The sequence below is a fragment of the Gorilla gorilla genome, chromosome 1 (genome assembly GCF_029281585.2).
Source record: "Gorilla gorilla gorilla isolate KB3781 chromosome 1, NHGRI_mGorGor1-v2.1_pri, whole genome shotgun sequence".
In the NCBI taxonomy this organism is placed as follows: domain Eukaryota; kingdom Metazoa; phylum Chordata; class Mammalia; order Primates; family Hominidae; genus Gorilla; species Gorilla gorilla.
Window position 1 is genome coordinate 77,731,067 of NC_073224.2, and position 16,518 is coordinate 77,747,584.

At 43.0% G+C, this 16,518-nt stretch overlaps 1 protein-coding gene across 2 annotated transcripts in view; it reads right to left on the reverse strand.

Annotated features, from left to right (window-relative positions):
* FAM20B (FAM20B glycosaminoglycan xylosylkinase) overlaps window positions 1-16,518 on the reverse strand; it is a 48,566-nt gene continuing 32,048 nt past the window's right edge. For both annotated transcript variants that reach the window (XM_004027967.5, XM_055366746.2), the window contains 4 exons: window positions 12,467-12,638; window positions 12,069-12,260; window positions 9,712-9,771; window positions 1-4,654 (listed from right to left, as the gene is read on the reverse strand). In XM_004027967.5, coding sequence (XP_004028016.1) covers window positions 4,423-4,654; window positions 9,712-9,771; window positions 12,069-12,260; window positions 12,467-12,638 — 656 coding nt within the window. In that variant the 3' untranslated portion in view covers window positions 1-4,422. The remainder of the gene's footprint in view (window positions 4,655-9,711; window positions 9,772-12,068; window positions 12,261-12,466; window positions 12,639-16,518) is intronic.

Here is a 16,518-nt window from a genome sequence, read left to right on the forward strand (position 1 = left end):
TCAATATTTATTAAAATCTTTATTCATTTTCTTTTTTCAGAATTGAAACCCATAGAACACATTAGAAATTTAGATCCATATCTGTCTTGTTTGGTATCTTACCAAGTACAATCTCTGTCTGTGCAACAGCTCTGAGAGGAAATCCTCGGCAGATCAAAAGAGAGGGTAGTGGCTCCCACACTTTCCATTTAAGCGAATAAATTAGCTTCTGAGTAAGTTGTTCCCAGTTTCACCCAACATTTTGTGTTTATGAGAAACACCTTAGTTCCTAAAAACCTGTGGTAGTCCAGTACCTAGCCCCTACCTTGTCACCACCCAGACTTGAGGAATTCAAGGGAAAAAAACTGGCCTTCCCCTGTAGGATGAGTTTCCCAAGGCCAGATGTGCCTGGCTCACTAGTATGTCTGGCCTGTGCTGGCACACTAGAGTTGCTCAGTAGTTATTTGCTGATGAATGGTCTTTATGTTAATTAGGGTCCACTCTCAGAGACTGAGAACCTTTCACTAAAGTTCTTTCTGAATCCTTCAGAAAGTCAGTGTTCCCCTTTGTCAAAATAAATATGTTTTTCTTGCTAGAATACATATACGACTATATACATTACACATACTTTTACTCATGTTTCCTGAAGCTCAAACTCACAGGATGAGGCATATAAGATAGCTTACTGATGATGCTGTTTTACCATCATTGAGGTGTGGTCATTTACTGGTCAAAGAATACACGGGTGATCGAGAAGAAAGGCTGAAGAAATATGGCGGATGGGAAGGGAAGGGAAAGCAAAAGCATTTTTTTTTTTTTTAGAAAAAAAGATCGATTTCTTTGGAAGATAATGCTGGCTTCGGGTGACATTGAAAAATTGCCACGTATACGACTCATCTTTCCCAAAATAATATGCAATTAATGTACCTGAATTCTTCCATTTCCTTCTTAAATTTCATTTGACATATTAACCCTGAGTGCAAACAGGGGGCAATGCCTTATTAATACATTCTTGAATAATACTCTGAGCAAATCAGATCCTATGAATTTGTTTTACACAGAAAATTATTTACATTTCCCCCAAACCCACAATGCAGCCTCACACTAAAGAACAGTTTTATAACAAAACCTTTATACTCAAATTTATCCATTCAAACTTTAGAATAAACATGTTTTAACAAGTGGGAGGAGGGCAGGAAATGGCCATGAGTTCTGATTTTCCTAGTTTTGTAGTATTAAAATGTCTCCACATCTACCTTTGGATGTTTGGTAGGCATACCTAACTTACAGCTGATCCAAACCCTGCAACGACTTGATTGTAACAGCCTTAGATTCTAATAAATAAAGTAGGACAGTGTTACAAAACTTAAAAAAAAATTCACCTCCTTTTTTTTTTTAAGACAGAGTCTCGCTCTCTCTCCCAGGCTGGAGTGCAGCAGCACAATCTCAGCTCACTGCAACCTTCGCCTCCTGGATTCAAGTGATTCTCCTGCCTCAGCCTCCCGAGTAGCTGGGACTACAGGCGCATGCCACCGTGCGCTGTTAATTTTTGCATTTTTAGTAGAGACGGTCTCACCATGCTAGCCAGCCAGGCTGGTCTCGAACTCCTGGCCTCAGGTGATCTGCCCGCCTCAGCCTCCCAAATGCTGGGATGACAGGCATGAGCCACGGCACCTGGCCCCCACCTCTTCTTTCAAACAGTGTTTGAAATTTTAGGGCTTTCTGAATTTTAGAGCTGTAAGTTTATGGTTGGTTTTCTCCAAGATTTGCCTAAACATACTTTTCCAGCTTACTCCAATCCTGACTTAGAACAAAAATTTATATTTTTAGTGCCATGTCACACCACTCTATTAGCTCAATTCTAACTTTATGGATTAGAGTTCTAAATTTTATAGACGAAAATTCTAAATTTATCATCAGAATGCCTTTTAAGATCACGAGTTTGAAAACAGATGGGAATAAAATGAAATGATATATTTTCTGCAAATGCTTTCAAGAAAGGATGAGACATTTTCTTTCCTGCCTGCTTTTTTCCTTAGCAGAATCTTCTGCCTTCAATGTTATGAAGTTCCCAGTTTCAGAAGACTTCTTATTCATTTCAGTGTGGCATACTAAAGGCGTCATGTATTTGAAAGACCACAAATCCATAACTTAGTTCAACTAACATTTACAGGGAGAGCAGAGCTGACATCTCTTCCTATTGTCTCCTCCCAGCTGGCTCCTGGAAGCTTGTGGGTGAGCACTAACCAAGGTATTCTCATACTGAGCTGTGAATTTCCCTGGACACACAACACTGAGTAGCCTTAAAACTGAAATCAATGCCTCCTTTGGTTAACACGAATTCTGTGTTTTGTGCTAGTCTGTCTTCTTAAATTCAATACACGCTTTTTATAACTCAGCCCATTGTTCTGTTCATCTCAAAATGTATATAAAATGTACAAAAGTTTCCTAATTTCATGCCATTTAAAAATAGTTACAGGTTATTACTCAGTTATCTTTCAATGCAAGAAAACTGGGCATAAATTCTAAAGCTGTTTTTGAGAGTGGTTGCCTAAAAGTAGTTTCCAATGGCTGGCATTAAGTGTATTCAACCACACTGTTTATATATTCGCCTCTGCTTGACAGAAATGCAAAGCTGGAACAGCACCTCAACAAGATGCAGGAGCAAAGCACACAGCTCTGAGTCCATAGATGAGTGGGCACATCAGGTCTGTCTTCCTTTGCCCCTGTGTTTTACTGCAACTACTTATATGTTGAGATCACTTTGCCAGAACACAAAACAAAAACTGTGTTTTACAAACCTGAAATTTGAGAGTGCTAAGAGGAGAAAGAAGCATAATACAACATCATGGGTTCAGAACTCCAAACAAGACTGAATGATAGAATTAGGATTTGACATATATCAAAATCTTAAGGCTCTTCCTTTTAACCTCCTCAATTTCAAGGCTCAGAAGGCTTAAAATCTTGGCCGGGCACGGTGGCTCATGCCTGTAATCCCAGCACTGTGGAAGGCTGAGGCAGGTGGATCATCTGGGGTCAGGAGTCCAAGATCAACCTGGCCAACATGGTGAAACCCGAAACCCTGTCTCCACTAAAAATATAAAAATTAGCTGGGCACAATGGCGGGCGCCTGTAATCCCAGCTACTCTGGAGGCTGAGGCAAGAGAATCGCTTGAACCTGGGAGGTGGAAGTTGCAGTGAGCCAAGATCGTGCCACTGCACTCCAACCTGGCCGACAGAGGGAGACTCCATCTCAAAAAAAAAAAGAAAAAAGAAAAAAAGAAGAAGGCTTAAAATCTTTGTTTCCAATCTTCCATGGCCCCAAATCACAAGATAAGTCCAGCCACTTATCTGAGAGAGTAAGGTATACACTCTCACCTGTAGGAGTGTCCCTTTCTTATGAGAAAGGGACAAAAAGGTTGCCGATCTCTTGGGAACAGCAGCTTCAGTGACAAAAATGCCTTAAAGGCAGAGGTGGAAATTCATTTCAGAAGAGAAATGAGGATGACAGAGACCACAGGCAACCTGTTATTCAAGGTATTATTTCAGTTTGCTTTGTTAATTTGGGAAGGACTGATTTTGGCAAAAGGGGAAAAAATTAGTCTCCACAGAGAATCATGCTTAGATTGTAATAGTATTTTCTCTAGAGACAACTTTTTGGTTAATTGGGACACAACTATGAGAATGCAGAATTTATTTAGGTGCAAAGTCATGTTTGCTTTTTATACACCTTAAGATCCTAAATACAGGGGAACCTGTTTTTCAATAGTTCAGTCATCTCCCTGATTCTGGTTCTACCACTGGGTCTCTCTCTCTTCTTCCCTCCTCTAAGATCATCAAAACAATACTACCCAATGGCTTAAAAGCCCAAACATTTTTCTGTTTTTGTCCTTCCCTCCAATTCTATCTTAAACATATCTCCTCTAACAGAGTGTGCTATTTTGGCTTGATGGAATGCAAGGTTTTATTTGCTGCCACTCTGTAGGACAGTAAGCATTCCAATGTAACTAGTTCTGGTAAAAAAAAAAAAGACAAAGAGATTGCAAAGTGTTTCCACAAAATCCACGGGCGTGGAGAAAGGACTGCAAGGTTCAACTCAAAACACATGCTCCAGAGCCAATCCCAGTATTCATCTATCCAAATGTCACACCTGTTTGTCCTTTGGCATGGGAATTAAGACTGACCAACTATGATGCCCAACGCTAGAATGAGCAATTGCCGAGCAGGTGAGAAGGCGATTCAGCAGGAATGTCTCCATGCTCTGAAACTTGTGGTCTTTGCTTTAGTTTCTACTACAGAAAATACCAAAGACATCCAAGGCCACCCTGTCCCGTCACCAGAACTTGCTGCTGGCCACTTCCAATCCATCTCATACCATTTGGAATTGATTGTGCTGTTTCTCTATCTTTGTAAAAAGAAGTTTCACTTATTTTGTGTCGAGAATTACAAGTGTGAGAGAGGCATCCTGTCTTCCACCAGTACTGTGTCCATCCCAAACTGGTCGGTGCACTGCTTCACGGTGGCCAGGACACTCAGGAGCCGCTGGTCCACGGCGTCCAGATGAGGATCAGAGAGCACTGGGGAGATGGGGTCATGGGCCATGGCAGATTTTAAGGCAGACTTTAGCACACCATTCTTTAGGTAGTTCAGTCTGTTCCAGGTAGACACCCGAATGCTGGGAGAAAAAGTTACAGAACAAGGTACATAAAACCTCTCATTATCAAACGGAGTTGAAAGCCTGCTAGGCAGACAAAAGTGAAAAAATAATTAGGTAAAATCCTTTAACTAAATAATTTTTGCTTTAGAATTACCCCTACATAATGAGTAAGCCACGTTACCATGTTTTGATATTGTTTCTGTGTAACTAATCAGAGATATATACAGAGATTTACACACATGTTCACTGCAGTGCTGTTTATAACAGGAAAAATGTTGAACAATCTGAATGTCCAACGACTGGGAAATAGTTAAATTATGGTTCATCCATTGAAAGGAATACCATGCAGCTGTTAAAAACAATTTTGAAAATTTAGTGGAATGGGAAAATGCCTATGATATGATGCTGGGTGGGGGGAAAAGGTTGGAGGAAAAACCTGTTTCACTTCAAATCTGTAGGAAAACAAAATACACATACATGGATTGGAATGAAGTACACTACAGTGTTAACAAGAGGATCCTTAGACATTAATCCTTAGACGTTAATGGGTACTATAAACTTCCTTCTTCCTCATGTGTTTCTGAAGTCTAAAACAATTTCTACCGGGAAAAAATTATTATTATTATTATTTTTTTTGAGACAGAGTCTTGCTCTGTCGCCCAGGCTGGAGTGCAGTGGTGTGATCTCGGCTCACTGCAAGCTCTGCCTCCCGGGTTCACGCCATTCTCCTGCCTCAGCCTCCTGAGTAGCTGGGACTACAGGCACCCGCCACCACGCCCGGCTAATTTTTTTGTATTTTTTAGTAGAGACGGGGTTTCACCGTGTTAGCCAGGATGGTCTTGATCTCCTGACCTCGTGATCCGCCCGCCTCGGCCTCCCAAAGTGCTGGGATTACAGGCGTGAGCCACCACGCCCGGCGGAAAAAATTATTTTAAGGATACCTATCTGCCTTATTTCACCAACTGCTACCATTTGAATGTCCGTCCCCTCCAAAATACATGTTGAAATTGCCATTGTAACAGTATCAAGGTAGAGTCTTTTAAGAGGTCGTTAGGCCATGAGTGTTCTGCCCTCATGGGTGGAACTAATGCTGTTATTAAAAGGCAAGTTCAAGGCCAGGAGCGGTGGCTCACACCTGTAATCCCAACACTTTGGGAGGCCGAGGTGGGCCCTCAGGTTGGGAGTTCAAGACCAGGCTGGCCAACATGGTAAAACCCCGTCTCTACTAAAAATACAAAAATTAGCTGGGCGTGGTGGCAGGCGCCTGTAATCCCAGCTACTTGGGAGGCTGAGGCACGAGAATCACTTGAACCCAGGAGGTGGAGGTTGCAGTGAGCCAAGATTGTGCCACTGCACTCCAGCCTGGGCAAAAGAGCAAGACTCCATCTCAAAAAAAAAAAAAAGGGCGAGTTCAGCCCCTTGTTGCCCTCTCTCTTTGCCCTTTTGCCTTCTGCCATGTGACATGATGACACAGCAATAAGTCCCTTGTCAGATGCTGGCACCTTGATATTTAACGTTCTAGCCTCTAGAACTGTGAACCAATAAATTTCTGTTCATTATAAATTACACAGTCTGGCCAGATATGGTGGCTCATGCCTGTAATCCCAGCACTCTGGGAGGCCCAAAGGGGCAGATCACTTGAGGTCAGGAGTTCGAGACCAGCCTAGGCAACATGGTGAAACCCCATCTCTCCTAAAAATACAAAAGTTACCCGGGCATGGTGGTACATGCCTGTAATCCCAGCTACTTGGGAGGCTGAGACATGAGAATCACTTGAACCTGGGAGGCGGAGGTTGCAGTGAGCCAATATCACGCCACTGCACTCCAGCCTGGGCAACAGAGCGAGACTCCATCTCAAAATAAGATAAAATAAAATAAAATAAATTACCCAGTCTGTGGTATCCTGTTACAGCAGCACAAAACGAACTAAGACACCAACTATAGCATATCTTTTATTTAAAATCTGAGAAGAAAAGTTCTTAGCTCTCTGTGGGTAAAGGAGGAATTACTAGGTATGCAGAAATGTCTGATTCTGTAAAAGGCAGCCTGTTGTGCAGCAATTTAAAAGGTAAGAAAGACTGCTGCATAAAGAATGCATGGAAGGGACAAACAGGCACAGACGGAGTACAGTTATTTTTTATTCTTAAATATATTACAAATGCCCAGAGCATCAGAGCTTCCTCTGTGAGACTAAGTTATTATGTTACTTCCTCTCAGCTCCAAATTCACTCTTCAAAATATGCTCTGCTGGCCAGGCACGGTGGCTCATGCCTGTAATCCCAGCACTTTGGGAGGCCAAGGCGGACGGATCACCTGAGATCAGGAGTTCGAGACCAGCCCCACCAACATGTTGAAACCCTATCTCTACTAAAAATACAAAAACTTAGCTGGGCGTGGTGGCAGGTGCCTGTAATCCCAGCTACTCAGAAGGCTGAGGCAGGAGAATCGCCTGAACCCGGGGAGACAGCGGTTGCAGTGAGCCGAGATCGTGCCACTACACTCCAGCCTGGGCGACAGAGCGAGACTCCATCTCAAAAAACAAAACAAAACAAAAACAAAAACAAAAACAAAATGTGCTCTGCTACGAAGGATGGGATTCCTTTAAGCATCTTTCCCCTAAAGCATTCTCACTAGAGAGCGCTAGGGGGACACTGCAGGGTGAAGGGGCTCTCCAAATGCTTCTGCGGGTCAATGGTGGTGTTGGGGAGGCAGAGAGGTCATCCACTGAAGACCTGTCTAGCCACATTCCCAGAAGGTGTGGGTCCTTGGTGACCTGAAGCCTTAGCCTGGCCTGGGGATAACTCTCCCAAGGCCCTCTCAACATGAAAACCAGAGCTTTGAAGGCCATCTGCTCACCCTGGCCCCAATTCCCTCTGAAGGCCCACGTGTGTGCCTCACTTGCAGCACAGAAGGTTTCTACTGGATTCTCTCTCTCCTTCTGCATGTCATGACACCAGCTGTGGCTTGAATGTACACCCCGCCTGCACTCTGGAGAGTTGTTTCTGGCTTGCTCAGCACCTGCAAACTAGCAAACTTCTCTGCTATCTGGTGGGCTGAGCTAAACCTTCTCCACTGAAGTCCAAACTCCAGTCATTGGGAGGGGATCCCCTTCCAAGTTTGTCCTTCCTTGGGTACTCTCCCTCAGCCCTTTTATAGTCACTCCTGTTATTGGAATTTAATAATTCTTTATATTGGGTCAGGCGCAGTGGCTCACGCCTGTAATGCCAGTAGTTTGGGAGGCCGAGGCAGGCAGATCACAAGGTCAGGAGTTCTAGACCAGCCTGGCCAATATGGTGAAACCCCGTCTCTACTAAAAATACAAAAATTAACCAGATGCGGTGAGGGGCGCCTGTAATCCCAACTACTTGGGAGGCTGACGCAGGAGAATCGCTTGAACATGGGAGGTGGAGGCTGTAGTGAGCCGAGATCGCGCCACTGTACTCTAGCCTGGGTGACTGAGCAAGACTCCATCTCCAAAAAAAAAAAAATTCTTTATATTAAACACCTCTGTTTAACACACTATGTCTTTGCTATCTCCTGATTGAACCAGACTGATAAAACTACTACCACAAAAACATCTTCAAAGACAAACACACAATTCTTGATTGTATATATCACTGCTTCCTATCATTAATAAAGACAATGAAGGACTGCCTGGGTAAACTGTTACTTTCTACAGAATTTTGTTGTCATTTAAAAAAAAGAAAGAAGATAAAGAGACCAGTTGCTATGGCAGTCTTATGTGATATGATGTTGCTGGGAGCTGACCAGTATTAAATGGTGCTCTTGAACTTGTTTTTCTGTGTAGCCAAGCAAGGTGGATCCCAGCTAATTCTTGATGTGCGTGCTCTAAAATTACACCAGGATGGTTGGGCGCAGTGGCTCACGCCTGTAATCCTAGCACTTTGGGAGGCTGAGGCAGGCGGATCACTTGAAGTCAATAGTTCGACACCAGCCTGGCCAACATAGTGAAACCCGTCTCTACTGCAAATACAAAAATTAGCTGGGTTTGGTGGCAGGTGCCTGTAGTCCCAGCTACTCGGGAGGCTGAGGCACAAGAATTGCTTAAACCCGAGAGGCAGAGATTGCGGTGAGCTGAGATCGTACCACCACACTCCTACCTGGGTGACAGATGCAGACCCTGTCTCAAAAAAATAATAAAATAAAAAATAAAATAGTAAAATAAAATAATTTCAGGAATGATGAAAAGAAGCTTCTTAGAGCTTAGACTTTATCTCATTTTCTTGACTCATTTTTCAATTTCTCTGTTCTCTAATATAGAGTTTTTTTTAAAAAAACCAATTATTATTTATTTTTTATTTTTTTTGAGACAGAGTCTCACCCTGTCACCCAGAATGTAGTGCAATGGCACAATCTCGGCTCACTGCAACCTCCGCCTTCCAGGTTCAAGCAATTCTCCTGTCTCAACCTCCTAAGTAGCTGGAATACTGGTGCCTGCCACCATGCCCGGCTCATTTTTGTATTATTAATAGAGACGGGGTTTCGCCATGTTGGCCAGGCTGGTCTCGAACTCCTGACCTCAGGTGATCCACCCACCTTGGCCTCCCAAATTGCTGGGATTACAGGAGTGAGCCACTGTGCCTGGCCAAAATAAATTATTATTTATGGAAAAAGTTACTTTTGGTTTAGACAATTTCAAACTGAAATATGTAAACCCCAGATGGTATGTGATGGGTGAGTGAGAGGACTTAAAACCACAAGGTAACCAGGTGTAGTAACCAGGCATACAGATTTTACTCCTTTTTTTTTTTTTTTTTGGCAGTGGGGTGGGGAGTGTGGGTGATTATATTCTGCTATTAAACCAAACATGTATTACTATATACATACAATCTTCTATTCATACAAAATTTGAGATGAATTCTGAGCTTTGGGTTATCTGCTTTCACCTTTCTCTGATATCCCATTTCAGGATGTCCAGAGGTTCTAGGTTGGAAAAGTATGAAAAGTACTGCTCAGGTATCAGAAAGTTTGAGGGCCAAGAAAATGGATGTACTGTTACCTGAGCCTGGAAAAGAAGGCAATGCAGGCACATGTATTTGCTGTGCATAACTTACATGCAACACTGATAGAGAGGGGCAAGAATGCTTCTTTCATCCAGCGAGGGGTTCCCAAAGCTGAAAATTAAATTAAAACTTAGTGAATTAGGTGGAAGTACTGTTCTCTTCTTAGCATCAAAGCAACAGCAAATTCTATATGAAACTCAAATGTGATCCTAGATAATTTCACGCTCCAGCAGCTCAAATCACTTAAACTGAAAACAAGCGGGGCATGACCAATTAGACACAAGATCCCTAACAGCCTGTACTAAAATATCTGACAACAAATATACTCATTTACAAGGGACATTTTCCTGCCAAGATATCACAAGGTGCTGGAGCGTAACTATGGTAAACACAGTGCGGAGTTCACAGACCAAAGGGAGAACTTGAAGACCCCCAAGCCTGCAAAGGTTTTAAGGACCAGAGAGAAATAAAAGCCATTTATATTAGATTCCCACAAACAAGCAGATGACCATTACTTGTAAAAAGAAGTCACACTTACTCTACTCCCAAATTAGCAATATCCTATTCCCTACAAGTAAGTATACGTACAGATTCAAATTGGAAAAACTGTTCACACAGGCTGAGGAAACTGATTCACAGCAGATGCAAAAATTACCTTAGCAGCAATTCAGAGTTAGAAAAGGAGAACTGATTCTGGAAAACTGTCAACCTTTCAATCTTTCCAGAGGCTCACCTTAATAGCTAGAGTCTGGTAGCCCTTAGTACAGTGTAGGTCCTCCAGTAATTCAAGGCAAAGGCAACTGCTATGGTCTGAATGTTTGTGTCCCCCTCAAATTCGTAATCCCTGGTACAACAGTCCAACAGTATTAAGAAGTAGGGCCTTTGGGAGATGATTAAGTTACGAGGGAAGAGCCCACATGAACGGGATTAGTGCCCTTATAAATGAGGCCAGAGGGAGCGTGTTTACCTCTTCTGCCATATGAGGACACATAGAAGGCACCATCTGAGGAACAGGCCCTCACCAGACACTGAATCTGCTGGCACCTTCATCTTAGAGTTCCCAGCCTCCGAAACTGTAAGCAATACATTTCTGATGCTTATGAATTACCCAGTCTAAGGGATTTTGTTATAGCGGCCCGAGTGGACAAAGCAACTATTTTGCTATATACCAAATATCAAGTATCATGTGTATCACAGGATGAGTGCTATGTGCTTTGCTGTAATGGGGTAGAGGGAGAGGCAGTGTTTGCTGGTTTTTCATTTTCTGTGGCCATCACCATCTTTCACAAAGCACGAGGCACCTGGTGTTCAGTATAAGATGGTGGCATCATTAGCAAATGCTGCCCAAGCACTCTTTGCTGAGGAGCCATGTCTTAGCTTATTTCCAACAACCAATGTTAACAGTAGTGACCTAGGGCCTGGAAAATTCTGTACTCCAAGGAAGCGTTCTATTTAGTAAATATTTATTAAATGCAACTAAAAGTGTGGCACTACACCTATAATCCCAGCACTTAGAGAGGTCGAGGCGAGCAGAGCACTTGAGGTCAGGAGTTCAAGACCAGCCTGGCCAAAATGGTGAAACCCTGTCTCTACTAAAAATACAAAATTAGCGAGTGCCTGTAGTCCCAGCTACTCAGGAGGCTGAGGCTGGAGAATCGCTTGAACCCAGGAGACAGAAGTTGCAGTGAGCTGAGATTGTGCCACTGCACTCCAGCCTGGGCAACAGAGCAAAACTCCGTCTCAAAAAAAAAAAAAAAAGTGTGGCACTAAACTGGCCACCACAGAGAATGCAGAATATGAAATGGAAATACAATGTGCTCTCCAAATAGCTCAGGCCTAAAAAAAAAGGACATTCTATTTATTCAAAATGAATAAACTTTTTTTATTCAAGATAAAAGTAACTTGTTGTTATATATAAAATCCACACTAGGCAACAGCTCTTCTTCCCATGACAGCAAAAGTATGGACCTAGACAAACATAAAAATAGCAAAACATCCTATCAAATAAACTAACTTTTTAATTGCAGGAACCTTTGGATAGAATAAATTTAATGACAAATTCCACACTCTATTACATCTGTATTTCTCAAGCTTCTAAACACCAAATATCATAGCCAAGAAAGAATGATGTAGGTAGTAACAAATGAATGACCCTGGTTTTCCAGTTGTCTGAGAAGAGGCTCATAGAGTCTTAGACTCCTTGGAAGAACCACTTTTCCATTTTTTGAAGTACTGAGATCCCTGAGAGTGGAGAGAAGGACAGGTACCAATAGCAAAGACTGCAGGTGGAAAAAAGAAGGATGTTGCCTATCAATTGCATTCTGGATATTCTCCAGGATGCTCTGGAAAATGCCCTTCTTTCATATACAGAAACCCCTCCCTGACAAGGACAGTCCTGCTGGTCTCACCTTTTGGCATTATCAAGAAGGATGAGCATACTAGCGCCTTCATCATCTTGAAAGCTCTCATAGTGATGGCGGTCAGCATTGCCAATCAGGTAATCAAAGACAGCTGTGTCAATGATGTCCAAGAGGCGCGGGCCAGAGTCATAAGGGGACGTTTTCTTCACAGCATCACAGTAGCTCTCATCATACTCCCACCTGGAGACAAGCAGCATCACAGCACTGAGTGACAACACTGTACCTGGCACTGTTACACACAAAGAGAAGACAGAGTTCCTACCTACCGGTTTGCCCCTGACTCCACAGTTCTTTTCATTCTTGGACAGAACTGCTGGCTCCTTTACAGAGTTGGCACCTGGCTAGGCACAGGGGAGAATTAAGTAATGGCTCACAGGAGCATTTACCTGGCCAATTTGCCTTCTCGGTAAGTCCTGCCCCATGGGTGACGGTGCTTCTGCAGAGGCCACACATCTGGAAGCCAAAGTGTGACAGATCCCTCCATTATGTCTCCATCAGCACAAGCTGGTTCTGTTTCTCGGCAGTAATAGCACTTCCCATAAAAACAAGTATTGTTTCCTACAGGACAGAAAGGAGCCAAATACACTTAAGGAAACAACGAAGACTCCAAATTCTCTCCCAAATAATGTAGAACAGAGTAGCTAAGTAAATAAGCATGGTGAAAACAAAGACCCCGAGTTTACTATATTTCAAACATTTATTTTCCTGTATAGGTAATAAAAAAAGCACACGGTGTAAAAAAAATTTTAAAAGTACAAAAGGATATACACCCAAAAGTAAGTTGCCCTTGCCTCCTGTGTCCTTTCTACCCAGTCTCACTCTCTGGTGTCAACTACCATCACCAGTATCCTTCAAATTCACTTTTTGTTTGTTTTGTTTTTGTTGTTGTTGTTGTTTTGAGACAGGGTCTGGCTTTGTCATCCAAGCTGGAGTGCAGTGGCGTGATCTCAGCTCACTGCAACCTCTGCCTCTGGGGCTCAAGCCATCCTTCCATCTCAGCCTCCTGAGTAGCTGGAACTATAGGTATATGCCTCCATGCCCAGCTAATTTTTGTATTTTCCTGGTAGAGATGGGGTTTCGCCATGTTGGCCTGGTTGGGCTCAAACTCCTGGACTCAGGTGATCTTCTTACTTCAGCCTCTCAAAATGCTGGGATTATAGGCATGAGCCACCATGTCTGGCCTCTAAACTCACTATTTTATTTTTTTTGAGACTGAGTCTTGCTCTGTCGCCCAGGCTAGAGTGCAGTGGCAAGATCTTGGCTCACTGCAACCTCCGCCTCCCAGGTTCAAGGAATTCTTCCGTCTCAGCCTCCTGAGTAGCTAGGATTACAGGCGCATGCCACCATGCTTGGCTAATTTTTGTATTTGTAGTAGAGACAGGGTTTCACCATTTGGTCAGGCTGGTCTCAAACTCCTGACCTCAGGTGATCCGCCCACCTCAGCCTCCCAAAGTGCTGGGATTACAGGTGTGAGCTACCGCACCCGGCCTGAACTCACTTTAATTAAAGGAAAGTAACATCCTCCTCTTCTTCATTAGGGCTGAGATCTTGGCCAGAGTGCCCAGGGGAGGGCAAAAGAGGTCATGTACTAGGCCAAGTGTGGCCAAGAGTTTGGTTACGTAGAGGGGTAGGTATAGAGGAAAGGGGGAAGTTGAGCAAATAAGTAGACAGACTGAGTGTAACAGTAACCAGGCTTCTCACCAGTGGAGAAGAGAGTTAAACATACAGAAAGAGAGAAAGCCAGGATAAATCCTGCAGTGGTGAATTAGAATTGGAAATACTAGTTTGAATTGATGGGTGTTTTTTTTTTTTTTTGAGATGGAGTCTCGCTCTGTTGCCCAGGCTAGAATGCAGTGGCGTGATCTTGGCTCACTGAAACCTCCGCCTCCCGGGTTCAAGCAATTCTCCTGCCTCAGCCTCCCGAGTAGCTGGGACTACAGGTGCCCACCACCATGCCAGCTAGTTTTTGTATTTTTATTAGAGATGGGGTTTCACCATATTGGACAAGCTGGTCTCAGAACTCCTGACCTCATGATCCACCCACCTCAGCCTCCCAGAGTGCTGGGATTACAGGTGAGCCACTGTGCCAGGCCCGAATTGATGGTTTTAATACACACAGATACAGAAAAAGATACAGATGTATCTTGTGTGTATGCATGCCCACATATACATACATTTCCCACCTCTGTCCTTCAAGAGAACATGGAAACAATGACACCCAGGAAGTAATGAGCACACCTAGCGCCCAAAGGGTAGTTCCTAAATACCATTTTAGTACCACATTAAAAGGAACTAAGGAGTAGTGGTGTGCACCTGTAATTCCAACTACTTGGAAGGCTGAGGCAGGAGGATCGCTGGAACCTGAGAGGCAAAGGTTGCAATAAGCCGAGATTGCGCCACTCCACTCCAGCCTGGGAGACAGAGCAAAACTCCATCTCAAAAAAAAAAAGGAACTAGGGTTCCTTTTAATGATCCTGGACCACAGTGTTATGCCAGTTGCTAGAAAGTGCTTGGAGAATGATGGGACCATTCCAAAATGACACAGGAACTAGTTTGTAGAGGTTCCCACTGGCCAAATGTGGAACAGTTTAAGCATCCAAATAATTATAATGGTCATAAATTGTAGCTCATAGTGAGTTCATGGTGATATAAATAAGCACATGAATGTGTGGAGGCAGGGGAGTTCTACCCTTCAACAGAATGACAACTAATAGGTCTAGAAGCAAAGATAGAATGAAAAAAATCATCATTTGATGGCCAGGAACTGTGGCTCACATCTGTAATCCCAGCACTTTGGGAGGCCAAGGGAGAAGGATCACTTGAGCCCAGGAATTCGAGACCAGCCTGGACAACACAATGAAACCTTGTCTCTATAAAAATAAAAGTAAAAACATTAGCCAGGCATGGTGACTCATGCCTGTAGTCCAAGCTACTCAGGAGGCTGAGGTAGGAGGATTGCTTGAGACCAGGAGATTAGGCTGCTGTGGGCCATCATCGTGCCACTGCACTCCAGCCTGGGTGACAGGGTGAGACTCTGTCTCAAAAAAATAAAAATACAAAAATCATCACTTGGTGATACTGCTGAGAAAGAGCATTTCAAAAAAAAAAATCACCATTTGGCAACTATCATAATAAGTGAACTCCTAATCACTTGAGGTCAGGAGTTTGAGACCAGCCTGGCCAACATGGCAAAACCCCGTCTCTACTAAAAATACAAAATTAACTGGGAGTAGTGATGTGCACCTGTAATTCCAAATACTTGGAAGGCTGAGGCGAGAGGATCACTGGAACCTGAGAGGCAAAGGTTGCAGTAAGCCGAGATTGCGCCACTGCACTCCATCCTGGGTGACACAGCAAAACTCCATCTCAAAAAAAAAAAAAAAAATTCAAGAAAGAGTATTTACATCTCATGTCACAAAAGACTATCTGCCCTAGGGATGAACTCCTATACGTCAGTAAGACCAATGACACAGCAGAAAATGAGCAAAGGATATGCAAAGACAGTTAACAGAAAATACAAATAGCTCTCAAACAAAAAGATGCTTCATATGAAGTACACAAAACCAAAAGTTTAATAACATATTGTTGGTGAAGCTAGCAGAAAGAGTCACTCTCATATATTTCTATGGGAATATAAACTGGTTAAACATCTATATAGGATAATGTGGCCACACCTATCAAAACTTAAAATGCATATGCCTTTTGACCTAGCACTCCCATTTCTAGAAATACTTGCTCATGTGTGAAATAATATATATGGGTGGTCCCCAACCATTTTGGCACCAGGGACTGGTTTAGTGGAAGACAATTTTCCACAGACAGGGGTTGGGGACTGGGTGGGAATGGTTTCAGGATGAAACTGCTCCATGTCAGATCATCAGGTATTAGATTCTCATAAGGAACGTGCAGCCTAGATCCTTCACACGTGCAGTTCACAATAGGGCTTGTGCTCCTATGAGAATATAATGCTACCACTGATCTGACAAGGAGCTGGTGCTGAGGCGGTAATGCTCGCTCACCCCTCACCTCATGCTGTGCAACCCAGTTCCTACCATGCCACAGACTGGTACTATTCCGCAGCCCAGGGGTTGGGGACCCGACATATATACAAGGTAATTCTGGGCAACACTGGTTGTAAAAACAAAATATTGGAACAACATTTAAGTCCAATAAAATTCTGGTTATATGAATTATGGTAGACCCAAATAATGGAACACTTTGCAGTGTGAAACAACAAAACAATGAAGCTCTTTTGATGTGATACAGATTTCTAGGATCTATTAAGTAAAAAGAGTAAGATGCAGAAGTATGCAAAGTGTGCCATATGTTGTATAAAATGGTAGAGATAAATAAAAAATATATATATATATTTCATACAAAAAGACATAAGGAAATTACTAGTTAAAGGTTGCCACTCGGAGAAAGGGGAAGGAACTGG